This window comes from Carassius carassius, chromosome 18 (genome assembly GCF_963082965.1).
Source record: "Carassius carassius chromosome 18, fCarCar2.1, whole genome shotgun sequence".
Classification (NCBI taxonomy): domain Eukaryota; kingdom Metazoa; phylum Chordata; class Actinopteri; order Cypriniformes; family Cyprinidae; genus Carassius; species Carassius carassius.
Genome location: NC_081772.1, coordinates 8,776,852 through 8,804,099, shown reverse-complemented (window position 1 = coordinate 8,804,099; position 27,248 = coordinate 8,776,852). Strand labels below are relative to the sequence as shown.

General features: G+C 35.5%; 2 protein-coding genes across 2 annotated transcripts in view; both read right to left on the bottom strand.

Annotated features, from left to right (window-relative positions):
* LOC132092872 (uncharacterized) overlaps window positions 1–18,136 on the bottom strand; it is a 46,946-nt gene extending 28,810 nt beyond the window's left edge. Inside the window, exons 1-7 of the mRNA XM_059499294.1 lie at window positions 18,020–18,136; window positions 17,569–17,721; window positions 17,287–17,442; window positions 16,827–16,973; window positions 16,570–16,728; window positions 16,422–16,446; window positions 15,782–15,859 (exon numbers count right to left, since the gene is read on the bottom strand). Coding sequence (XP_059355277.1) covers window positions 15,782–15,859; window positions 16,422–16,446; window positions 16,570–16,728; window positions 16,827–16,973; window positions 17,287–17,442; window positions 17,569–17,635 — 632 coding nt within the window. The 5' untranslated portion in view covers window positions 17,636–17,721; window positions 18,020–18,136. The remainder of the gene's footprint in view (window positions 1–15,781; window positions 15,860–16,421; window positions 16,447–16,569; window positions 16,729–16,826; window positions 16,974–17,286; window positions 17,443–17,568; window positions 17,722–18,019) is intronic.
* A 5,753-nt stretch (window positions 18,137–23,889) lies between these two features.
* Window positions 23,890–26,381, bottom strand: LOC132092871 (adhesion G protein-coupled receptor E2-like). The gene is made up of 8 exons (XM_059499293.1): window positions 26,363–26,381; window positions 26,160–26,312; window positions 25,879–26,034; window positions 25,419–25,565; window positions 25,162–25,320; window positions 24,864–25,010; window positions 24,185–24,351; window positions 23,890–23,958 (listed from the first exon to the last, which is right to left on the bottom strand). The coding sequence occupies exons 1-8, from the start codon at window positions 26,379–26,381 to the stop codon at window positions 23,890–23,892; spliced, it is 1,017 nt and encodes a 338-aa protein (XP_059355276.1).
* Between the last annotated feature and the right edge of the window lie 867 nt (window positions 26,382–27,248).

The window sequence follows — 27,248 nt, the reverse complement described above, 5'->3', positions numbered from 1 at the left end:
TGTGCACATACATACTGTAAGTGTGAAAATATCTAATTTAGTTTGTTATAATTTTTTTGTTATTTATTTATTTATTTTTTGCCACTTGCTATCAACATTTTATCAATTAGGCATTAGTGTATAGCCAGCACACTATGTTTGTGAATTGTTAACAGGTTTTTTGTCGATCGGAGTAACGGTTTCTAAGATATTGTCAAATGTTATTTAAGTGCTAAAAGGCAACATTGCACAAACCATAAGGCAAAATCTGGCATGTTTGGTATCAGGAGTCTAAAGGTAACTTGCATGAAAATAAGTAGACCACACCCAAAGTTATATGCATGTAAATATTTGATATTAGGCTACCATTAGGTGGCGCTGGCTAAAAACTTCTCAGGCTCCCTTGGGTCATCGTGCTGATGAGCCATAACAAGTTTCATAACGATATGTCAATATGCATGTAAAATACAGCATTTTAGTACAAAATTGTAAATGGCTGATGCCCAAAATGGCTGACCTTGAAAAATTGTATATCATTCGACTCTGTATGCTGCACCAATTCTAAAGAGACCAATTTTGACCAATTTTTAATAAATTTTGGCCAAACAATTAAGAAGTTATAAGCAAAAATATGCATTATTATTATCTCCTGACCACTACAGGGCACAGCTGTGAAAAACTGCAGGTAGTCTCAGATCATGCTTGTTATAAAACACACCAAGTTTGGCCTCAATATGCCAAACCGTTGTGGAGATATAGCCTCACATTTTTGCGTCATTTTCTTCAAATTTGTTTGAGCATTATTCAAGAACGGTTGAACAAATCAACTTGAATTTCATAAATTTTTGACAGCATGTCTGAATATGATCTGTTTAAATTTTTGTAAAAATTGGCACAACGGCCTTGGACGAATTTGAAAAAGTATGTTTTTCGAACAATTGAAAATAGAGAAAAAAACTAAACCTTATTATTTTTTAATTTTGGAGTTAATTCAACTCTGCATGAGCCAAGGATTTAGAGAAAAAAAAATATTTTCCACTCCGTGCCACAACAGCTAAAGTCTGTCAAAGTGACAAAGCGACCATTGAAAATCATTTGAAATCTTTGTCAATACATCATAAATAGAACGCAGTAGTAGTTTTCTGTCTGTGATTTGTCGAGCCGCGCTGCATCCAGTGTAGACAGCACCACTGATTATAATGAGTTCTATAGTATTTTATTGTTCTGCGTCACTCACATCCGGTGTAGACACAGTGTTAGAGACTTCAAATTTGGTATGGTTAATGTTGAGACTTTCCTATGTCAGTGTGTCAAATGTCCCAACTTTTCTGCAAACAGTTCTATGGGCTGCCATAGATTCATGTGCGGAAGAAGAAGATGAAGATTAAGAAGAAGACGAAAATGAAGACGAAGAAGAAGACCAGTGAATACAATAGGTGCTATCGCACCTTTGGTGCTTGGCCCCAAATAATAATAATCTGGATCCTGAAATTTTATATTTGTAATGAGAATTTTTAAAAATCACCAAAGTAATGATTAATGACTAAATTATGCAAAAAAAAGTTACAAATTCTGTAATGCAGAATATTTTATGAATAAAAACTGACCAGTGCATGGGTTGCCTTTACTGATAGCTTTATTTCCATCTGAGACAGTATATCCATCCCAACAAGAGCATGAGAAGCTTCCGTTGTAATTGTAACAGTAAGAGTTCGGGCCACACACTGATTCGGAGTCAAGACATTCATGAATATCTGAAATAAAATTGAATTTAATTAATTGAAAGGAAACAGCTGAAGGGTGATTCACACAGAACAAATAGTAACAAAATGTTCATTGCTTCATACCTTTGCATGGGTTATTATTGTTTATAGCGAGGTTTGGGTCTGTTACATTATATCCACTCATGCACGAGCAATTGTGACTCCCAACAGTGTTGTTACAGATTGAGTTTGGACCACAGATATCTGATATTTCAACACATTCATCCACATCTGTATTAAAAGAAAATTACAGGGGAAAGAAGAGTTTGGGTCACTCATACATATGTGAAAGTTAACTCATTCTTTGACATCTTTAAAATATAATGCTTAATTTACAATATTATGTCCACAGAAGGAACTCTGAAACTTCATAATGTCGATATTAAACACATAATTGTTATTTAGTTTAATAAAACAGATTAGACTAATGTTGAGTAAAAACATCTTGTTTTTTTTATTTAATGTTAAAGTACACCCAGATCTGAACATACAATACTGTACCTTTGCATGTGTTATTGATGTTGATGGAGAGACTTGAGTTTGTTGCAGTGAATCCATCCAGACACGAGCAATTATAACTTCCAATCTCATTTGTGCAGTTGGCATTTGGACCACATACAGATGAACTGAACAGACATTCATTTATATCTATGAAAAAAATATATTCAAGTGATCATTTAAAAATCTAAAGATGTATCATTTTATCTAAAGATGACATCATTTTGAGCAGTTTCCAACAAATAATACCTGAAAATAATAAAAGTAAAAATTACACACAGCAAACTTACCGATGCATGGATTACTTTTGGAAATATCTTTATTTACATCTGAGACATTATATCCTTCCCAACAAAAACATGAAAAACTTCCATTGTAATTGTAACAGTGAGAGTTTAGACCACACACTAATACTGAGTCAAGACATTCATAAATATCTGAAAAAAAGAGAAAATAATAAAAAAATTATAAAGGGACAAGTTACAGTTGACAGAAAATTTTGCCAGTACACTATTCAGAGCTTCAGTTGTCAATCATACCTTTGCATGTGTTATTGCTGCTAATGGGGAGGTTTGGGTTTGTTACATTATATCCACTCATGCACCAGCAATTGTGACTCCCAACAGTGTTGTTACAGATTGAGTTTGGACCACAGACATCTGATATCTCAACACATTCATCCACATCTATATGAAAAGGAAGTTATGGCAAAAATAATACTTTGTGTCACTTATACATAAACAACGGTCAATTCAATCTTTTTACATCTTTACAAAAGAATGGCTTGTTTTGAAAATGTATATGCAAAGAAAAAAAAACATACATTCTAGCTAATTATTCAAGGTTACAAAGGTAAAGTAAACACAAATCCAAATCCAAATCTAAATCGTACCTCTACATGTGTTATTGATGGTGATGGGGAGACTTGAGTTTGTTGCAGTGAATCCATCCAAACATGAGCAATTGTAACTTCCCATTGCATTTGTGCAGTTGGAAGCTGAACCACATACAGATGGACTTAACAAACATTCATCTATGTCTAGAGGGGGAAAAAATTAGAGTTCAACACACAAGATATTCTTGAATATCTCAAATAATATGATTGAAGTGAAAAGTTACACTAGATAGAGAATTCGGATGGTACCAACAGTAACTAACTGTTCATTACTGTCAATTCTAACTTTGCATGTGCTATTATTGTTTATAGGGAGGTTTGGGTCTGTAACATTATATCCACTCATGCACGAGTTTGGACTACACACTGACAGTGAATCATAAATATCTGAAATAAAATAATTGGTAAAGTGAAAGGTTATAGTTGAAGAAAGATTCAGACAGCACAAACAGTAGCAAACTGTTCATTGCTTCAACTGTCAGTCCTACCTTTGCATGTGTTATTGCTGTTTATAGGGACGTTTGGGTCTGTTACATTATATCCACTAATGCACCAGCAATTGTGACTCCCAACAGTGTTGTTACAGATTGAGTTTGGACCACAGACATCTGATATCTCAACACATTCATCCACATCTATATTTAAAAAAAGTTTGGTTCACTCACACATATGTGAAGGTCAACTCATTCTTTGACATCTTTACAAAAGGATGCTTCATTCATAAATATCAAATCCAAAGTATAAACTCTAGCTAAATTATTCAAGGTTAAAGTAAACACAAACTGAATACAGAATTGTACCTCTACATGTGTTATTGATGCTGATGGGGAGACTTGAGTTTGTTGCAGTGAATCCATCCAGACATGAGCAATTGTAACTTCCCATTCCATTTGTGCAGTTGGAATCTGGACCACATACAGATGAACTGAACAGACATTCATTCATATCTAGAGGGGGGAAATAATTGTAATGTATTCGTATAAATTAAAAAACTTAAAAACACGAAAGATATCTATTATTTCTTTTAATTAATCTACATCTATACAAAGTGAGTAAGAACTGAGAATGTACAATATGAAAAATTTTAAACACCAAACATAAATAAGATTTTAAATGTCTATATAAAGTCCAAATTGCACATATAAATTATAATCATTTGTAAGTTGTTACAACTCAAAATAGTTTTGTGTACGTCTAAAATATTGTTAAAGAAAATAACCTAGCATTAAACAAGAATTCTAGAGGATGTCCATAAAATACTTGCATGTCTCCTCCATAATTCCTTGCACTGAGATGAAATATAAATCATAAGTAAAACTTCTTGTACCTTTACACAACATACCTCAATATTGAATTATTTACATGTCTGAGGAACATCTCAGATTTTGTTTTATAATGCATGCATATTGGTGATTTGGTTACTGTTGACAATGCATTAAAAAAATAAATAAATAAATAAAATAAAGAGTAAAAAGCCTCTCATTAATCATTTGTCAGTCATACCTTTGCATGTGTTATTGCTGTTTATAGGGAGGTTTGGGTCTGTTACATTATATCCACTCATGCACCAGCAATTGTGACTCCCAACAGTGTTGTTACAGATTGAGTTTGGACCACAGACGTCTGATATCTCAACACATTCATTCATGTCTATATTAAAGAAAAACAGTTTTGGGTGCTCATATCTGGATACATATCTGGAGGTCATCTCATTCTTTGAGCAAAACTGTTGCCCAGATAAAGACTACCTCCTGTGTTGTGTCTGCTCTAGCAAATTTCTTAAAGTTAAAACTGAAATCTAATAAGAGAGTTTATAGAATTTGTTTGAAGATGTTGAAGAGACAGTTTTGTTTAAGATTACGCAAACTTACAGATATTGTAGTTTAAAAACATTTCAGATCCAATGAAAATGGCAGAAAGCAGTAAGGTGAATCTTAAAAAATGTATGATCGCATTATTCTACAACAAATTTAAAACACAAAACTGAATACAGAATGTACCTCTACATGTGTTATTGATGCTGATGGGGAGACTTGAGTTTGTTGCAGTGAATCCATCCAAACATGAGCAATTATAACTTCCAATTTCATTTGTGCAGTTGGAATCTGGACCACATACTGATGGACTGAACAGACATTCATTTATATCTAGAAAGAAAAAATATATATAACTACAAATAGAAGCACGAAAGACATCTGGTATCTCTTTACATTAACCTACACAATCTACAAGGACAGTAAGAAATGAGACTTTACTACAGTATATCAAAATTTTAAAAAACTAAAGTAAAACTAAGATTTCAAAACTACAGTATTTTCCTAAAGAAAAACTGTGCATAAAAACAATTAGTAAATTTACACATTAGTACAATTTATAAAGAATTTTATGTGTGTTTAAAATATTTTTAAACACAATTAATCTAGAATTAATTAAGAGTTTTACCAGACGTACATAAAAAGACAAAAACACACGCACTGAAATTATATATACATACACTCACCTAAAGGATTATTAGGAACACCATACTAATACTGTGTTTGACCCCCATTCGCCTTCAGAACTGCCTTAATTCTACGTGGCATTGATTCAACAAAGTGTTGAAAGCATTCTTTAGAAATGTTGGCCCATATTTATAGGATAGCATCTTGGAGTTGATGGAGATGTGTGGGATGCACATCCAGGGCACGAAGCTCCCGTTCCACCACATCCCAAAGATGCTCTATTGGGTTGAGATCTGGTGACTGTGGGGGCCATTTTAGTACAGTGAACTCATTGTCATGTTCAAGAAACCAATTTGAAATGTTTCGAGCTTTGTGACATGGAGCATTATCCTGCTGGAAGTAGCCATCAGAAGATGGGTACATGGTGGTCATAAAGGGATGGACATGGTCAGAAACAATGCTCAGGTAGGCCGAGGCATTTAAATGGTGCCCAATTGGCACTAAGGGGCCTAAAGTGTGCCAAGAAAACATCCCCCACACCATTACACCACCACCACCAGCCTGCACAGTGGTAACAAGGCATGACGCATCCATCTTCTCAGTCTGTTTACGCCAAATTCTGACTCTACCGTCTGAATGTCTCAACAGAAATCGAGACTCATCAGACCAGGCAACATTTTTCCAGTCTTCAACTGTCCAATTTTGGTGAGCTCATGCAAACTGTAGCCTCTTTTTCCTATTTGTAGTGGAGATGAGTTGTACCCGGTGGGGTCTTCTGCTGTTGTAGCCCATCCACCTCAAGGTTGTGTGTGTTGTGGCTTCACAAATGCTTTGCTGCCTACCTCGGTTGTAATGAGTGGTTATTTCAGTCAAAGTTGCTCTTCTATCAGCTTGAATCAGTTGGCCCACTCTCCTCTGACTTCTAGCATCAACAATGCATTTTCGCCCACAGGACTGACGCATACTGGATGTTTTTCCCTTTTCACACCATTCTTTGTAAACCCTAGAAATGGTTGCGCTTGAAAATCCCAGTAACTGAGCAGATTGTGAAATACTCAGACCGGCCCGTCTGGCACCAACAACAATGCCACGCTCAAAATTGCTTAAATCACCTTTCTTTCCCATTCTGACATTCAGTTTGGAGTTCAGGAGATTGTTTTGACCAGGACCACACCCTTAAATGCATTGAAGCAACTGCCATGTGATTGGTTGATTAGATAATTGCATTAATGAGAAATTGAACAGGTGTTCCTAAAAAATCCTTTAGGTTAGTATATATATATATATATATATATATATATATATATATATATATATATATATATATATATATATATATATATGAATGAGGGGAACTCTGAGGACCTCATGCACCTTTACACAACAGACCACAATATGGAAATATTTATATCTTTGAGCAACATCTCCGATTTTGTTTTAGAATAGGAACAATAAACAATATTGGTCAAACAATGAGCAATAGCTGTCAGTCCTACCTTTGCATGTGTTATTGCTGTTTATAGGGAGGTTTGGGTCTGTTACATTATATCCACTCATGCACGAGCAATTGTGACTCCCAACAGTGTTGTTACAGATTGAGTTTGGACCACAGACATCTGATATCTCAACACATTCATTCACATCTATATGAAAAGGAAGTTACAGGGAAAAGAAGAGTTTGGGTCACACATAGTTAAATGAAGATCAACTAATTTTTGGACATTTTGACAGAAAAAAATAAGTAAACACATTAGAGTTCAACACACAAGATATTCTTGAATATCTCAAATAATATGATCGAAGTGAAAAGTTACACTAGATAGAGAAATCGGATGGTACCAACAGTAACTAACTGTTCATTACTGTCAATTCTAACTTTGCATGTGCTATTATTGTTTACAGGGAGGTTTGGGTCTGTAACATTATATCCACAGTGAATCATAAATATCTGAAGTAAAATAATTGGTTAAGTGAAAGGTTATAGTTGAAGAAAGATTCAGGCAGCACAAACAGTAGCAAACTGTTCGATGCTTCAACTGTCAATCAAACCTATGCATGTGTTATTGCTGTTTATAGGGAGGTTTGGGTCTGTTACATTATATCCACTCATGCACGAGCAATTGTGACTCCCAACAGTGTTGTTACAGATTGAGTTTGGACCACAGACGTCTGATATCTCAATACATTCATCCACATCTATATTTTAAAAAAAGTTACAGGAAAAAGAAGTTTGGTTCACTCATACAAATGTGAAGGTCAACTCATTCGTTGACATCTTTACAAAAGAGCTTCATTTATAAATATCAAATCCAAAGTATAAACTCTAGCTAAATTAATCAAAGTTAAAGTAAACACAAACTGCATACAGAAACGTACCTCTACATGTGTTATTGATGCTGATGGGGAGACTTGAGTTTGTTGCAGTGAATCCATCCAAACATGAGCAATTGTAACTTCCCATTGCATTTGTGCAGTTGGAAGCTGAACCACATACTGATGGTCTGAACAGACATTCATTTATATCTAGAGAGAAAAAATTATTTGAATGTATAAATACAAATAGAAGCACGAAAGACATCTGGTATCTCTTTACATTAATCTACACAATCTACAAGGACAGTAAGAAATGAGACCGTCCTATATCAAAATTTAAAAAAACTAAAGTAAAACTAAGATTTCAAAACTACATTATTTTCCTAAAGAAAAACTGTGCATAAAAACAATTAGTAAATTTATAAAGAATTTAAGGTGTTTAATTTTTTTTAAAACAAAATTAATCTAGAATTAATCAAGAGTTTTAACAGACGTACATAAAAAAAGACAAAAACACACGCTGTTACAACTGGGGTGTAGGCTAACGTTGGAATAAAGAGCTTGAGGAGGATCTTGATCAAAATGAGGAGTTTACTGAATATCGAAGGAGAATGACAGACTATATACAACACATTAACATCAATAGGTTAAGTTACAATAACAGCATTACAATCACGAATTAATCACGAAGAACTAAACAGACAGGGTATTTAAGCACACAGAATGTAATGAGGGAACTGGAGACAGGTGGGGATCAATCAACTCCTGCAACCCACCCTGAACACCTCTCCAATCAAGCGCTCTCACCATTCACACCTCCTGCATCCCCCCTCTCCCCCACACCTGCAATACAGATCAGCGAGGATGCGGTGCGCCAGGTCTTCAGGAAGCAGAAAAGGAAAAAAGCACCAGGCCCAGATTGTGTTACACCAGCCTGTCTGAAATCCTGTGCTGACCAGCTGGCCCCCATCTTCACAAAGATCTTCAACAGATCGCTGGAGCTGTGCGAAGTCCCTTCATGCTTCAAACGCTCCACCATCATCCCCATCCCAAAGAAATCCAAAATTACAGGACTAAATGACTACAGGCCTGTGGCTCTAACGTCTGTAGTCATGAAGTCATTTGAAAAACTGGTGCTGGCCCACCTGAAGGACATCACTGGACCCTTGCTGGATCCTCTTCAGTTTGCCTACAGAGCAAACAGGTCTGTGGACGATGCAGTAAACATCGGACTGCATTATGTTCTGCAACACCTAGACAGACCGGGGACCTATGTGAGGATCCTGTTTGTGGACTTCAGCTCTGCCTTCAACACGATCATCCCAAACCTCCTCCTGCCCAAACTAACTCAGCTCTCCGTGCCCACCTCCGTCTGTCAGTGGATCAACAGCTTCCTGACAGACAGGCAGCAGCTAGTGAGGCTGGGAAAATACACATCCAGCACCCGTACAATCAGCACCGGAGCTCCCCAGGGCTGTGTTCTCTCCCCACTGCTCTTCTCCCTGTACACTAATGACTGCACATCTAAGGACCCCTCTGTCAAGCTCATGAAGTTTGCAGATGACACCACACTCATCGGCCTCATTCAGGACGGTGACGAGTCTGCTTACAGACAGGAGGTTAAAGAGCTGGCTGTCTGGTGCAGTCTCAACAACCTGGAGCTTAACACGCTCAAAACAGTGGAGATGATCGTGGACTTCAGGAGAAACCCCCCTGCACTCCCCCCACTCACCATCATGAACAGCACTGTGACTGCAGTGGAGTCATTCAGGTTCCTGGGCACCACTATCTCTCAGGACCTGAAGTGGGACATTCACATTGACTCCATTGTGAAAAAGGCCCAGCAGAGGTTGTACTTCCTTCGCCAGCTGAGGAAGTTTAACCTGCCACAGGATCTGCTGAAACAGTTCTACTCCACCATCATCGAATCCATCCTCTGCACTTCAGTAACTGTCTGGTTCAGCTCAGCTTCTAAATCGGACCTCAGAAGACTACAGAGGGTAGTCCGGACTGCTGAGCGAATTATCGGTACAACCCTCCCATCTATTCAAGAACTGTACTTATCCAGAGTGAGAAAAAGGGCTGTTAAAATCACTCTGGACCCCTCACATCCAGCACACTCCCTCTTTGAACTGTTGCCATCTGGTCGACGCTACAGAGCACTGAGCACCAGAACGACCAGACACAGGAACAGTTTCTTCCCTCAGGCAATCCATCTTATGAACAGCTGATAATAACTGTGGGACACACTACACTATTTATATTTATATACACTACACTTTTTATCCAACACACATACTTAGCGTACACGTAAATCTTTTGCACATAATATACATGTACATACATGGAACACACTATACTACTTATATTTATATTTATATAGACATACACTTATTTATCCAAACACACATACTTAGCGTACAGTTACAATTTTTCCACATAATATACATGTACATACATAAATGCTCTTTTTAATATACCTGCCATACATTGTCAATTTGTATATTGTCAATCCTTACCCACCTATTTGTATTTTTTATTCCTTATTGTGTTTTTTTGTTCTGTCGCTGTTATGTTGCACTGCGGAGCTCTGTCACGAAAACAAATTCCTCGTATGTGTGAACATACCTGGCAATAAAGCTCATTCTGATTCTGATTCTGATTCTGATCAATTAACAAAACAAGAAAAGGAAGATGACCAAATAAGGGAACAGAAATCCATGAATGTAACACACATACTGAAATAATGAATGCATTCTCATCCCAAGGCGTCATATACTGACCCTTGTGACATTTCATCAACATCCTACGCATATGGCACCCTCTAGCGTCAATATGAGACACAGATTATGGGTTAGGGTTAAGGTTAGGGTTAGGGTTAGGGTTAGACCGCTAGGTGGCGCCTTCTGGCCCATATTTATCTGCGTCTAATATTGATGCTAGAGGGTTCCATGTGCGTAGGATGTTGACGAAATGTCAAAAGGGTCAGTATATGACGCCTTGGGATGAGAACGAATAATATATATATATATATATGTATGTATACATATATATTATATTAGTACAGACCAAAAGTTTGGAAACATTACTATTTTTAATGTTTTTGAAAGAAGTTTCTTCTGCTCATCAAGCCTGCATTTATTTGATCAAAAATACAGAAAAAACAGTAATATTGTGAAATATTATTACAACTTAAAATAATAGTTTTCTATTTGAATATACTTAAAAAATAATAATTTATTCCTGTGATGCCATGCTGAATTTTCAGCATCATTACTCCAGCCTTCAGTGTCACATGTAACATCCAGTCTATCACATGATCAGTTAGAAATCATTCTAATATTCTGATTTATTATGAGTGTTGGAAACAGTTCTGCTGTCTAATATATTTGATGAATAAAAGGTTAAAAAGAACTGAATTTATTCAAAATAAAAAACATTTCTAATAATATATATTCTAATAATATATTTTCTTTACTATCACTTTTTATCAATTTAACACATCCTTGCTGAATAAAAGTATTGATTTTATTTAGAAAAAAAGAAAGAAAGAAAAAATACTGACCCCAAATTACTGACCAGTAGTGTATATTATTACAAATAATTTATATTTTAAAAATATATAGAGATTTTTTTTTCTTTTACTTTTTATTCATTAAAGTATCCTAAAAAAGTATCACATGTTCTGAAAAAATATTAAGCAGCAGAACTGTTTCCAACTTTGATAATGAATCATCAAATTAGAATGCTTTTTACAGGATCATGTGATAATGATCCTAAAAATTCAGCTTTGCATCACAGAAATAAATGATAATTTAAAGTATAATACATTTAAAAACAATTATTTTAAATTATCACAATATTACATTTTTTTCTGTATTTTTGATCAAATAAATGCAGGCTTGATGAGCAGAAGAAACTTCTTTCAAAAACATTAAAAATAGTAATGTTTCCAAACTTTTGGTCTGTACTGTATATATATATATATATATATATATATATATATATATATATATATATATATATATATATATATATGAATGAGGGGAACTCTGAGGACCTCATGCCCCTTTACACAACAGACCCCAATATGGAAATATTTATATTTTTGAGCAACATCTCTGATTTTGTTTTAGGAACAATATTGGTCAAACAATGAGCAATAGCTGTCAGTCATACCTTTGCATGTGTTATTGCTGCTAATGGGGAGGTTTGGGTTTGTTACATTATATCCACTCATGCACCAGCAATTGTGACTCCCAACAGTGTTGTTACAGATTGAGTTTGGACCACAGACGTCTGATATCTCAACACATTCATTCACATCTATATGAAAAGGAAGTTACAGGGAAAAGAAGAGTTTGGGTCACTCATAGTTAAATAAAATCAACTAATTTTTGGACATTTTGACAGACAAAAATAAATAAACACATGGAGGAAAAAATCACATCAATAAACTTTATGTAGTTATTAAAGGCAATAGAGTAAACACAAAACTAAATATAATATGTACCTCTACATGTGTTATTGATGGTGATGGGGAGACTTGAGTTTGTTGCAGTGAATCCATCCAGACATGAGCAATTGTAACTTCCCATTGTATTTGTGCAGTTGGAATCTGGACCACATACAGGTGAAATGAACAGACATTCATTCATATCTAGAGGGGAAAAATAATTGTAATGTATTGAGAATGTACAATACGAAAATTTTTAAACACTAAAGATAAATAAGATTTTAAATCAAATTTCCTGAAGAAAAACATTTCTATATAAAGTCCAAATTGCACATAAAAAGTATAATCATTTGTAAGTTACTACAACTCAAAATACTTTTGGGTACATCTAAAATATTGTTAAAGAAAATAACCTAGCAATAAACAAGAATTCTAGAGGATGTACATTAAACACTTATGTCTTCTCCATAATTCCTTGCACTGAGATGAAAAATAATTCATAAGTAAAACTTCTTGTACCTTTGCACAACATACATCAATATTGAATTATTTACATGTCTGAGGAACATCTCAGATTTTGTTTTATAATACATGCATATTGGTGATATTGTTACTGTTGACAATGCATAAAAAAAAAGAGTAAAAAGCCTCTCAATGATTTGTCAGTCATACCTTTGCATGTGTTATTGCTGTTCATAGGGAGGTTTGGTTCTGTTAAATTATATCCACTCATGCACCAGCAATTGTGACTCCCAACAGTGTTGTTACAGATTGAGTTTGGACCACAGACGTCTGATATCTCAACACATTCATTCATGTCTATATTAAAGAAAAACAGTTTTGGGTGCTCATATCTGGATACATATCTGGAGGTCATCTCATTCTTTGAGCAAAACTGTTGCCCAGATAAAGACTACCTCCTGTGTTGTGTCTGCTCCAGCAAATTTCTTAAAGTTAAAACTGAAATCTAATAAGAGAGTTTATAGAATTTGTTTGAAGATGTTGAAGAGACAGTTTTGTTTAAGATTACACAAACTTACAGATATTGAAGTTAAAAAACATTTCAGATCCAATGAAAATGGCAGAAAGCAGTAAGGTGAATCTTGGAAAATGTATGATCGCATTATTCTACAACAAATTTAAAACACAAAACTGAATACAGAATGTACCTCTACATGTGTTATTGATGCTGATGGGGAGACTTGAGTTTGTTGCAGTGAATCCATCCAAACATGAGCAATTATAACTTCCAATTTCATTTGTGCAGTTGGAATCTGAACCACATACTGATGGACTGAACAGACATTCATTTATATCTAGAAAGAAAAAATAATATGAATGTATAAATATAAATAGAAGCACGAAAGACATCTGGTATCTCTTTACATTAACCTACACAATCTACAAGGACAGTAAGAAATGAGACTTTACTACAGTATATCTAAATTTGAAAAAAAAAAAAAAAAAAAAAAAAAAAAAAAAAATAAATAAATAAATATATATATATATATATATATGAATGAGGGGAACTCTGAGGACCTCATGCACCTTTACACAACAGACTACAATAGTGAAATATTTATATTTTTGAGCAACATCTCCGATTTTGCTTTAGAATAGGAACCATAAACAATATCGGTCAATATTGAATGCTTGTTCCACTCATGCACCAGCAATTGTGACTCCCAACAGTGTTGTTACAGATTGAGTTTGGACCACAGATGTCTGATATCTCAACACATTCATTCACATCTACATTAAGGAAAGTTACAGGAAAAGGAAAGAGTTTGGAGTATTTGTAAAGGTAAAAAAAAAAAAAAAAATCCAAAAGAAGAAATACTGAAACTATAATGATGTGTAATATTACAAAGGCAATGCCTAACTTCCTGCATGGTGAATTCACAATTAAATTTCATAGTTTTTCTAGAGAATAAGTGACATAATAAGGTTTCTTTGAAGATGATACCAGCCAGTTTTGGTAAATATCACAGGTAAGGCACTGAAGAAAAACTTTAAAAGAAACCGTTCTAAATGGCAGAAATTTCAAGCAAGATGAATCAAAGAAAATTAATGGGTGTAGTATTTTACAAGTCTGACTTTAATTACATTAGAACTGAACAAATTTAAAATGTGAAGAGTTTTCAACTCATTTCTCCTTTAAAATGTATGGCAGTGTAGCAAAGATAACATGAAATGAAATTAAGTAAACCTTCTAAAACATCTGAATTTCTAATTCAAGGTTAGAAAACATAAAGATCCGAATTAAGAAGGTTAAAGTAAACACAAACTGAATACAGAAACGTACCTCTACATGTGTTACTGAGACTGATAGGGAGGCTTGAGTTTGTTTCAGTGAATCCATCCAGACATGAGCAGTTGTAACTTCCCATTTCATTTGTGCAGTTAGAATCTGGACCACATGTAGATTGACTGAACAAGCATTCATTTATATCTATGAAAGGAAAAAGTAAAAAATTTTTTTTAAATATATTTAGTTTTTACAGTTTATGAATAAGGCAAAGATCTGACAAGACAACCTGAATGGGCAGGGCACACCCTGTGCCTGATAAGTCAGGGTAATGGCATCCACTATCCAGTGGGCCATCCTCTGGTTATAGATGGCATTCCCCTTCTGCCTACCACTGTGATAGACAAAGGGCTGGGGTGAGGTCCTGAAGATTTGTGTCCTGTCTATGTAGCATCTCAATGCCCGGAAGGGTCTGCCTCCTCCAGGGGCAGAGCTTGCAGGTTCACCACCTGATCCCTGAAGGAAGTAGTGGGAACCTTGGGCACATAGCCGGGCCGGGGCCTCAGGATTATCTGGGAGTCAGCCGGCCCAAACTCTAGGCATGGATCATCGAACGAAAAGCCAAGAACTACTGGGCCATGTTCTTAACTGCGCTGCCGAAAGGGCTAGTCTGGGACACAGGGACGGCATTCTTCATGTCGACCGCACACAACCAGAAAAGTCAGTCCTGGACCACAAGTGTGGACATTGCACGACCCAGAAAATTCATTGTGACCTTCATCGCTCGGAGTATTAGGTATTAGGACACAACTGCATCCCAACGGACCGCTACACCTGGGGGACTACCGTATACCACCTACCTGCACCACCATCAAGGGTGGTGAAGGACGAGGAACCAGTAGATCGGTTTCTGGCAGTAAAAGGTGCCATCCATGACCTGGTGAGGTCCTCATGCACCTCCAGGAAGAAAGGCGCTGAGGCGGGCACTAAGAACCAGCATGGACCACCCCGAAGAACAGATCGTCAAACCTTGAGGGCTTAAGACATGGTGGAAGTTTCCACTCGAGCCCTAGCCCCATGGCGGAGCGGGAAAGCATAGCCATTATTTCTGGATCTGATTCAGGCATTGCTACAGTCCTGGAGGACAGCAGTGCAGCTGAATCTTCCTCTCTAGAAACCCCGGCTCACCCTCCGATGGAGCGATTGACATCAACACTGCAACACAAACAGGGGTAGTGCAGCTTGATGTTTGGCAAACCGCTCGACCTGGGAAACCACCACCAATAAAGCACCACACCGTCAACACGAAGAGCTCTCAAAGAGCATGCTGAACTTAATCAGTCTTCATCTCTCAGTAGAGTAGACAGGACCAGAATAATGTGATTGCTCAGCTCTGAAGCGAAAAGCTAAATATGTGCTTACAGTATATTCACGTTGTGATCAGCAGCAGCAGGATGCAATAATGACATGCCAATGTGCATTGGCTCATTTAGTTTACACTTGAAGTGGATTGGTATCTCTAAGCGACATACCAATTTGTCTGTCATCCGACGTGATGTTGAGAGTGACTGACTGAAAGGGAACAACTAAAACTCACAGAAGTAATCAAATAAACGTCAAACACAAAGCAGCTCTGTACAAACAATTTAATTAGTTTAATGGGAATTTAATAAAAACAGAAAACAAAATTTGTAGATAATGCTCAACTTCACATGAATTGTTGTGGCCTACAGGACTATCTTTATTGAAGGTATTAAATCCACTCCAACATGAACACGTGTAACTCCCAATGATGTTAAAACAATCTGAGTATTGACCACACACTGACACTGCATCTTTACATTCATTGATGTCTGGGGGAAAAAAAATACAGGTTTCCAAACAACCAAACATGTTAAGCGTTGCTGATTAAACTCAAACTGGTCATGTTACCACAATTACAATTAGAACATTTGTGATCTAATGTGTTTTCCTACCTCTCTGACAAAGTGAACCCTCTGAAGGGAAAGCTTGAATACATCCACAGGTGCCTCCCACAATGCTATCACACACCTGATAGACCCTGCAGGTGTCACTGGGCCAAACATGATTCTCCTCACACTTACACTCATATTCTGTTCCATTTAACCCACACACTGTAATAGAATGGGATTCATTTATCGGTGTTCAAACGGTCAGTTTCTCCCAATATTGAACTCATCTTAGCATGTGACATGAAACACTCTGATCTTACCAGTATTCAGGTCGATATCTGTGATATTAATGCTGTTGCTCAGAGTGAGAGGAAGGCTGATGTTTTTGATGAGATTGCGTAAGTACTCCACCAGGAACAAGTCAAAGAATCTCACATCAATGTCAATCACGTACTCAGAAGGTAGAACTGAAACAGAAGCAGGTTCAGCAGAACATTCATAATGTTTACAATTTTATAATGGCAAAAACTTCAGTATTTTGAAGAAATGTCTTTCTCAAAACCTGAACTTTATATTAAAAGAACATTACTGTGTAGAAGATATTTTAATGACTGAACTCCATATACTGTAATTTACTATGTGTTTTATTTGCAAACATAAATACTGCAAATAATCTGTCTGTCAAACCTAATAATAAAATGCAGTTAATCAAAGGAAATCAATGGATAAAAATATTAAATGAAGAAATTATGTTGTCATAGAATGATGTCAGTGTCTCACTTTGGCAGAACTGTCCGTCGATTGGAAGGGCATTGATACATGTACATGAACCATTAGTGATGACATCACAGGCCTCGTATGAGTGACACGTGTCATTCGGCCAAACAAACAGACCCTCACATTTACACTGATACTGTGTTTCATTCAAAGAACACACTGAAAAATAAAGGAAGTCAAAAAAGAGTAAAAAAATCCAAAATTTATCATTTATGGAAGCATTCATGATGTAAAAAGTTTATTCTTAGCTATACAACATAACAGAAGCAGAGCCAGAGGTCATACCAGTAGTTATGTTGATTTCTGTAATGTTAGTGCTGTCACTGATTGTGTAGGGCAAACTGAAAGACATCAGAAGGATTCTCAGCTGATCAGTGAAGCTGCTGTCCGTGTTATTGATCTGAATTTCAATCAGATATTCAGTCAAAGCTAGGGTCACTGTGGAAAAAGAGATCAAAACGACCAGAAATGATGACTATGACGTTTGCCTACAAGCACGATAAACATGGTTCACCATAGGAAATTATTAATAGATAATGAATTTTTGGCCAACAGGATGTAATGCTGCTGTTTTTAAACTCAACGATGTATTTAAACCGCTTTAATCATCGCTTAAAGCACAAGTTAAAGAAAAATACACCACTCCATAAAACAGACTGAACGTTTTTTATTTTTTTTTATTTACACACAACAAAAATTAAATATACAGTGATGAACACATCTTTTACATGCTCACCATTGCATGGGTTACTGGTGCTGACTGATTGATTCCTATTTGTCACAGTAAATCCACTCAAGCAGGAACAGTTGTAACCCCCAACTGAGTTGGTGCAATGAGAGTTTGGACCACAGACCTCTGGTGTCTCAAGACATTCATTCACATCTTTATTTCAGGAAGAGATGAAAAATATAAATATTATTGCTATTATAAACACTCTAATATGAAATTCACCATCACAAATCTACTCTTTCTTACACTTTGGATGCCAAAATTTAAACTGAGAGGATATAGAAAATTATTTAGGCAGCAGTTAAATGTGTTCTTTAATAGTTGATTAAGCAATAAACTTCAGCAGAATCGGAGCGGAGCTGCTCTCTGACAACATCTCCAGGACACTTCGCTCCATGTGACTAGTAAGACAATTCTCTAATAACTATTATGATGACTTTTGTTCCACCCGCTTAAATGATAAAAGTACTTGTGCTGTAAAAACTATTAAGACTGTGTCTGTTCCCCGAATAGTGAGGTCAAAATATAAAGTAGGATCTAGAAAAAATCTTATCGTAATTAAACCAGAAAACTGTAAAGTAAATGAACAAAAACAATTTTTAAAGTTTGGGCTCATAAATATTAGATCACTCACACCCAAAGCAGTTATTGTAAATGAAATGATCACAGAAAATAGTTTTGATGTACTCTGCTTGACTGAAACCTGGCTAAAACCAAATGATTATTTTGGTCTAAATGAGTCTACTCCACCAAACTACTGTTATAAGCATGAGCCCCGTCAGACTGGTCGTGGAGGAGGTGTTGCAACAATATATAGTGATATTCTCAATGTTACCCAGAAAACAGGATACAGGTTTAACTCTTTTGAAATACTTCTGCTAAATGTTACACTGTCAGACATGCAAAAGAAGTCTAATGTATCTCTTGCTCTGGCTACTGTGTATAGACCACCAGGGCCGTATACAGAATTCCTAAAAGAATTTGCAGATTTCCTCTCAGACCTTCTAGTTACAGTTGATAAGGCGCTAATCATGGGAGATTTTAATATTCACGTTGATAATGCAAATGATACATTAGGACTTGCGTTTACTGACCTAATAAACTCCTTTGGAGTCAAGCAAAATGTCACCGGGCCCACTCATCGTTTTAATCATACACTAGATCTAATTATATCGCATGGAATCGATCTTACTGCTATAGATATTGTACCCCAATGTGATGATATTACAGACCATTTCCTTGTATCGTGCATGCTGCGTATAACTGATATTAACTATATGTCTCAGCGTTACCGTTTGGGCAGAACTATTGTTCCAGCCACCAAAGACAGATTCGCAAATAACCTGCCTGATCTATCTCAACTGCTATTTGTACCCAAAAATACACATGAATTAGACGAAATTACTGACAACATGGGCACTATTTTCTCTAATACATTAGAAGCTGTTGCCCCCATCAAATTGAAAAAGGTTAGAGAAAAACGTACTGTGCCATGGTATAACAGTAATACTCACTCTCTCAAGAAAGTAACTCGTAGTCTTGAACGCAAATGGAGAAAAACTAACTTGGAAGTTTTTAAAATTGCATGGAAAAACAGTATGTCCAGGTATAGACAGGCTCTAAAAACTGCTAGGGCAGAGCATATCCACAAACTCATTGAAAATAACCAAAACAATCCAAGGTTTTTATTTAGCACAGTGGCTAAATTAACAAATTACCAGACGCCACCTGATTCAAATATTCCACCAACGTTAAATAGTAATGACTTTATGAATTTCTTCACTGATAAAATAGATAACATTAGAAATACAATAGTGAATGTAGATTCTACAGCGTCTAACACTTCAGTTTCATCCATCGCACCCAAAGATAAACTGCAGTGCTTTACAAATATAGGACAGGAAGAGCTAAATAAACTTATCACTGTATCTAAACCAACAACATGTTTATTAGATCCTGTACCCACTAAATTACTAAAAGAGCTGTTACCTGTAGCCGAAGAACCGCTTCTCAATATCATTAACTCGTCGTTATCTTTAGGTCACATCCCAAAACCATTCAAGCTGGCGGTTATCAAGCCTCTTATTAAGAAACCAAAACTAGATCCTAGTGTACTGGCAAATTATAGGCCTATTTCAAATCTTCCATTTATGTCTAAAATTTTAGAAAAAGTTGTGTCTGCTCAATTGAGCACCTTCCTGCATAAAAATGATCTGTATGAAGAATTTCAGTCAGGTTTTAGGCCCCACCATAGCACAGAAACTGCACTTGTTAAAATTACAAATGACCTGCTTCTTGCGTCAGATCAAGGCTGCATCTCATTTCTAGTCTTACTTGATCTTAGTGCTGCGTTCGACACCATAGATCATGACATACTCATAGATCGATTACAAAACTATACAGGTATTCAAGGTCAGGCTCTAAGATGGTTTAGATCCTACCTGTCCGATCGCTACCATTTTGTTTACTTAAATGGGGTGTCATCTCATTTATCATCAGTAAAATATGGAGTGCCACAAGGATCCGTCCTAGGTCCCCTTCTATTTTCAATATACATGTTGCCCCTTGGTAATATTATTAGAAAATACGGAATTAGCTTCCACTGTTATGCTGATGATACTCAGCTATATATCTCAACAAGACCAGATGAAACTTCCCAATTATCTAAGCTAACAGAGTGTGTTAAAAATGTAAAAGATTGGATGACAAATAATTTTCTCCAATTAAATTCGGATAAGACAGAGATATTAATTATTGGACCAAAAAACACCACACAGAATCTTATAGATTACAATCTGCAACTAGACGGATGTACTCTTACTTCCTCTACAGTCAGAAATCTGGGTGTTATATTGGACAGCAATTTGTCTTTTGAAAATCATATTTCCAATGTTACAAAAACCGCATTCTTCCATCTTAGAAACATTGCCAAGCTACGAAACATGTTATCTGTTTCTGATGCAGAAAAGCTAGTTCATGCTTTCATGACCTCTAGACTGGACTATTGTAATGGACTTCTAGGTGGTTGTCCTGCTTCGTCAATAAACAAGCTACAGGTAGTCCAAAATGCAGCAGCTAGAGTCCTTACCAGGTCAAGAAAATATGATCATATTACCCCAATTTTACAGTCACTGCACTGGCTACCTATTAAGTTCCGTATCAGTTACAAATTATCATTACTTACCTATAAGGCCCTAAATGGTTTAGCTCCTGCGTACCTAACTAGCCTTCTACCACGCTACAACCCATCACGCACCCTAAGGTCACAAAACGCTGGACTTTTGGTAGTTCCTAGGATAGCAAAGTCCACTAAAGGAGGTAGAGCTTTTTCACATTTGGCTCCCAAACTCTGGAATAGCCTTCCTGATAATGTTCGGGGTTCAGACAGACTCTCTCTGTTTAAATCTAGATTAAAAACGCATCTCTTTCGCCAAGCATTCGAATAATGTATCTCTTAAACTGTGAGTGTAGTTGCATCTGCATTTTTATTCTTTAGCTTGGGTTAAACTAATTTTACTTTGTTGGATCAGCAGCTATGCTAATGATGTCTCTATTTTGTTTCTATGTTTTGCCACGGGATTTACATCCCGTGGTAACTAGGATTTACACAAGCTCCAGTCTGGATCCAGAACACCTGAGAAGAGATGATGCTGACCCTCAGAGGACCCCAGATGATGCTAACCTTGAATCAACAAACAGAACTAACAATTATTGCTACATGTGTGACTGCATCCTATAATTACTATTAATTAATAATATTGATAGTTCATCATCTAGCTGACTACGTCTTGTATTATTATTATTTTTATTTTTCTAAAATCCTGTCAAACGTGCACAAACTACTAGCTACTACTAAATATTGTAGAAACATAATTTTCTGTAAAGTTGCTTTGTAACGATTTGTATTGTAAAAAGCGCTATACAAATAAACTTGAATTGAATTGAACTGATAAATAGATTCTCGTGGTAAAAAAAAAATTAAAATATATATATATATACAGTATATATACATATATATATATATATATATATACTAAATAAATAGCTACCTTATTTTACAAAAGTTTTGTATTTAAAGTCTAAATCTGATAATAGTTCTAGTTTTCTTATGTTTTTAAATTATGTAAATACATAAAGACACAAAAACTTCTGGTATCTAAAGACATTCAACCACAATTTATATTTCAATAAGCTGAAGAGATAAAAATGAATCATTTGTTGGATGATGTTACACCGCAAACAGAAACAGCTCACATTAGTATTCCCATAAACTGTAAAGATAAATCTGCTTTGTACACTCAATTTAATGCGATAAACACAGAAAACATTATAATATATTTATGAATAAATCCACAATATTACAGCACAAAATATTATCCACACAAAACATTATAATTAAATATAAAAATAACTACATTTAAACAAAATCAGTTAATAAAACTTACCCTGACATGAGTTGTTGCGGCTCACAGGACTGACTTTATTAGAGATATTAAATCCACTCCAGCATGAACACATGTGACTCCCAATGATGTTAATACAGTCTGAGTATTGACCACACACTAACACTGCATCTTTACATTCATTGATGTCTGGGGGAAAAAAAAGAAGAAACAGATGGCATTTCATAAATGTTACAATTACAGATTTCCAAACAACGTATCAGTGTTACTGAGGAAATTCACAATGGTTATGTTACCACAATTACAATTAGAACATTCGTGATCTAATGTGATTTCCTACCTCTCTGACAAAGTGAACCCTCTGAAGGGAAAGCTCGAATACATCCACAGGTGCCTCCCACAATGCTATCACACACCTGATAGACCCTGCAGGTGTCACTGGGCCAAACATGATTCTCCTCACACTTACACTCATATTCTGTTCCATTTAACCCACACACTGTAATAGAATGGGATTCATTTATCAGTGTTCAAACTGTCAGTTTCTCCCAATATTGAACTCATCTTAGCATGTTACATGATAAAACATTCTGATCTTACCAGTATTCAGGTCGATATCTGTGATATTAATGCTGTTGCTCAGAGTGAGAGGAAGGCTGATGTTTTTGATGAGATTTCGTAAGTAGTCCACCAGGAACAAGTCAAAGAATCTCACATCAATGTCAATCACGTAGTCAGAAGGTAGAACTGAAACAGAAGCAGGTTCAGCAGAACATTCATAATGTTTACAATTTTATGATGACAAAAACTTCAGTATTTTGAAATGTCTTTCTCAAAACCTGAACTTTATATTAAAAGAACATTACTGTGTAGAAGATATTTTAATGACTGAACTCCATATACTGTAATTTACTATGTGTTTTATTTGCGAACATAAATACTGCAAATAATCTGTCTGTCAAACCTAATAATAAAATGCAGTTAATCAAACGAAATCAACGGATAAAAATAATTAAATGAAGAAATTATGTTGTCATAGAATGATGTCAGTGTCTCACTTTGGCAGAACTGTCCATTGATTGGAAGGGCATTGATACATGTACATGAACCATTAGTGATGACATCACAGGCCTCGTATGAGTGACACGTGTCATTCGGCCAAACAAACAGACCCTCACATTTACACTGATACTGTGTTTCGTTCAAAGAACACACTGAAAAATAGAGGAAGCCAAGAAGAGTAAAAAAATCCAAAATGTATCATTTATGGAAGCATTCACAATGTATACATTTTATTCTTTGCTATACAACATGACAGAAGCAGAGCCAGAGGTCATACCAGTAGTTATGTTGATTTCTGTAATGTTAGTGCTGTCACTGATTGTGTAGGGCAAACTGAAAGACATCAGAAGGATTCTCAGCTGATCAGTGAAGCTGCTGTCCGTGTTATTGATCTGAATTTCAATCAGATATTCAGTCAAAGCTAGGGTCACTGTGGAAAAAGAGATCAAAACGACCAGAAATGATGACTATGACGTTTACCTACAAACACGATAAACATGGTTCACCAAAGGAAATTATTAATAGATAATGAATTTTTGGCCAACAGGATATAATGCAACTGTTTTAAACTCAACCATGTATTTAAACCGCTTTAATAATTGCTTAAAGCACAAATGAAAGACAAATACACCAATCCATAAAACAGACTGAACGTTTTTTTTTATTATTATTTACACACAACAAAAATTAAATATATAGTGATGACCACATCTGCTACACCCTCACCATTGCATGGGTTACTGGTGCTGACTGATTGATTCCTATTCGTCACAGTAAATCCACTCAAGCAGGAACAGTTGTAACCCCCAACTGAGTTGGTGCAATGAGAGTTTGGACCACAGACCTCTGGTGTCTCAAGACATTCATTCACATCTTTATTTCAGGAAGAGATGAAACATATAAATATTGTTGCTATTATAAACACTCTAATATGAAATTCACCATCATATATATATATATATATATACTAAATAAATAACTACCTTATTTTACAAAAGATTTGTATTTAAAGTCTAAATCTGATTCTAGTTCTAGTTTTCTTATGTTTTTAAATTACGTAAATACCTAAAGGCACAAAAACTTCGGGAATCGAAAGACATTCAACCACAATTAATATTCCAGAAAGCTGAAGAGATAAATATTAATACTTTGTTGGATGATGTTACACCGCAAACAGAAACAGCTTAAGCTCACATTAGTATTCCCATAAACTGCAAAGATAATTCAGCTTTGTACACTCAATTTAATGCGATAAACACAGAAAACATTATAATATATTTATGAATAAATCCACAATATTACAGCACAAAACATTATCCACACAAAACATTATAATTAAATATAAACATAACTACATTAAAACAAAATCAGTTAATAAAACTTACCCTGACATGAGTTGTTGCGGCTCACAGGACTGTCTTTATTAGAGATATTAAATCCACTCCAGCATGAACACATGTGACTCCCAATGATGTTAATACAGTCTGAGTATTGACCACACACTAACACTGCATCTTTACATTCATTGATGTCTGGGGGAAAAAAAAGAAGAAACAGATGGCATTTCATAAATGTTACAATTACAGATTTCCAAACAACGTATCAGTGTTACTGAGGAAATTCACAATGGTCATGTTACCACAATTACAATTAGAACATTTGTGACCTAATGTGATTTCCTACCTCTCTGACAAAGTGAACCCTCTGAAGGGAAAGCTCGAATACATCCACAGGTGCCTCCCACAATGCTATCACACACCTGATAGACCCTGCAGGTGTCACTGGGCCAAACATGATTCTCCTCACACTTACACTCATATTCTGTTCCATTTAACCCACACACTGTAATAGAATGGGATTCATTTATCAGTGTTCAAACTGTCAGTTTCTCCCAATATTGAACTCATCTTAGCATGTGACATGAAACACTCTGATCTTACCAGTATTCAGGTCGATATCTGTGATATTAATGCTGTTGCTCAGAGTGAGAGGAAGGCTGATGTTTTTGATGAGATTTCGTAAGTAGTCCACCAGGAACAAGTCAAAGAATCTCACATCAATGTCAATCACGTACTCAGAAGGTAGAACTGAAACAGAAGCAGGTTCAGCAGAACATTCATAATGTTTACAATTTTATGATGACAAAAACTTCAGTATTTTGAAGAAATGTCTTTCTCAAAATCTGAACTTTATATTAAAAGAACATTACTGTGTAGAAGATATTTTAATGACAGAACTCCATATACTGTAATTTACTATGTGTTTTATTTGCGAACAAAAATACTGCAAATAATCTGTCTGTCAAACCTAATAATAAAATGCAGTTAATCAAAGGAAATCAATGGATAAAAATATTAAATGAAGAAATTATGTTGTCATAGAATGATGTCAGTGTCTCACTTTGGCAGAACTGTCCGTCGATTGGAAGGGCATTGATACATGTACATGAACCATTAGTGATGACATCACAGGCCTCGTATGAGTGACACGTGTCATTCGGCCAAACAAACAGACCCTCACATTTACACTGATACTGTGTTTCATTCAAAGAACACACTGAAAAATAAAGGAAGTCAAGAAGAGTAAAAAAATCCAAAATTTATCATTTATGGAAGCATTCATTAAGTAAAAAGTTTATTCTTAGCTATACAACATAACAGAAGCAGAGCCAGAGGTCATACCAGTAGTTATGTTGATTTCTGTAATGTTAGTGCTGTCACTGATTGTGTAGGGCAAACTGAAAGACATCAGAAGGATTCTCAGCTGATCAGTGAAGCTGCTGTCCGTGTTATTGATCTGAATTTCAATCAGATATTCAGTCAAAGCTAGGGTCACTGTGGAAAAAGAGATCAAAACGACCAGAAATGATGACTATGACGTTTACCTACAAACACGATAAACATGGTTCACCAAGGGAAATTATTAATAGATAATGAACTTTTGGCCAACAGGATATAATGCAACTGTTTTTAAACTCAACCATGTATTTTAACCCTATTTAATAATTGCTTAAAGCACAAATGAAAGACAAATACACCAATCCATAAAACAGACTGAACGTTTTTTTTTATTATTATTTACACACAACAAAAATTAAATATATAGTGATGACCACATCTGCTACACGCTCACTATTGCATGGGTTACTGGTGCTGACTGATTGATTCCTATTCGTCACAGTAAATCCACTCAAGCAGGAACAGTTGTAACCCCCAACTGAGTTGGTGCAATGAGAGTTTGGACCACAGACCTCTGGTGTCTCAAGACATTCATTCACATCTTTATTTCAGGAAGAGATGAAACATATAAATATTGTTGCTATTATAAACACTCTAATATGAAATTCACCATCACAAATCTACTCTTTCTTACACTTTGGCTGCCAAAATTTAAACTGAGAGGATATAGAAAATTATTTAGGCAGCGGTTAAATGTGTTCTTTAATAGTTGATTAAGCAATAAACTGATAAATAGATTCTCATGGTAAAAAAAAAAATTAATATATATATATATATATATATATATATATATATACTAAATAAATAACTACCTTATTTTACAAAAGTTTTGTATTTAAAGTCTAAATCTGATTCTAGTTCTAGTTTTCTTATGTTTTTAAATTACGTAAATACCTAAAGACACAAAAACTTCTGGTATCTAAAGACATTCAACCACAATTTATATTTCAATAAGCTGAAGAGATAAAAATGAATCATTTGTTGGATGATGTTACACCGCAAACAGAAACAGCTTAAGCTCACATTAGTATT

Excerpts from the sequence above, each read along its gene's own strand:
- LOC132092871 (XM_059499293.1), bottom strand. Across the intron at positions 25,011-25,161 it reads GGGTTCACTTTGTCAGAGAG|ACATCAATGAATGTAAAGAT; the intron begins GTAGGAAATCAC and ends TTTTTCCCCCAG. Across the intron at positions 23,959-24,184 it reads GTGAGGGTGTAGCAGATGTG|GTAAACGTCATAGTCATCAT; the intron begins GTCATCACTATA and ends TCGTGTTTGTAG.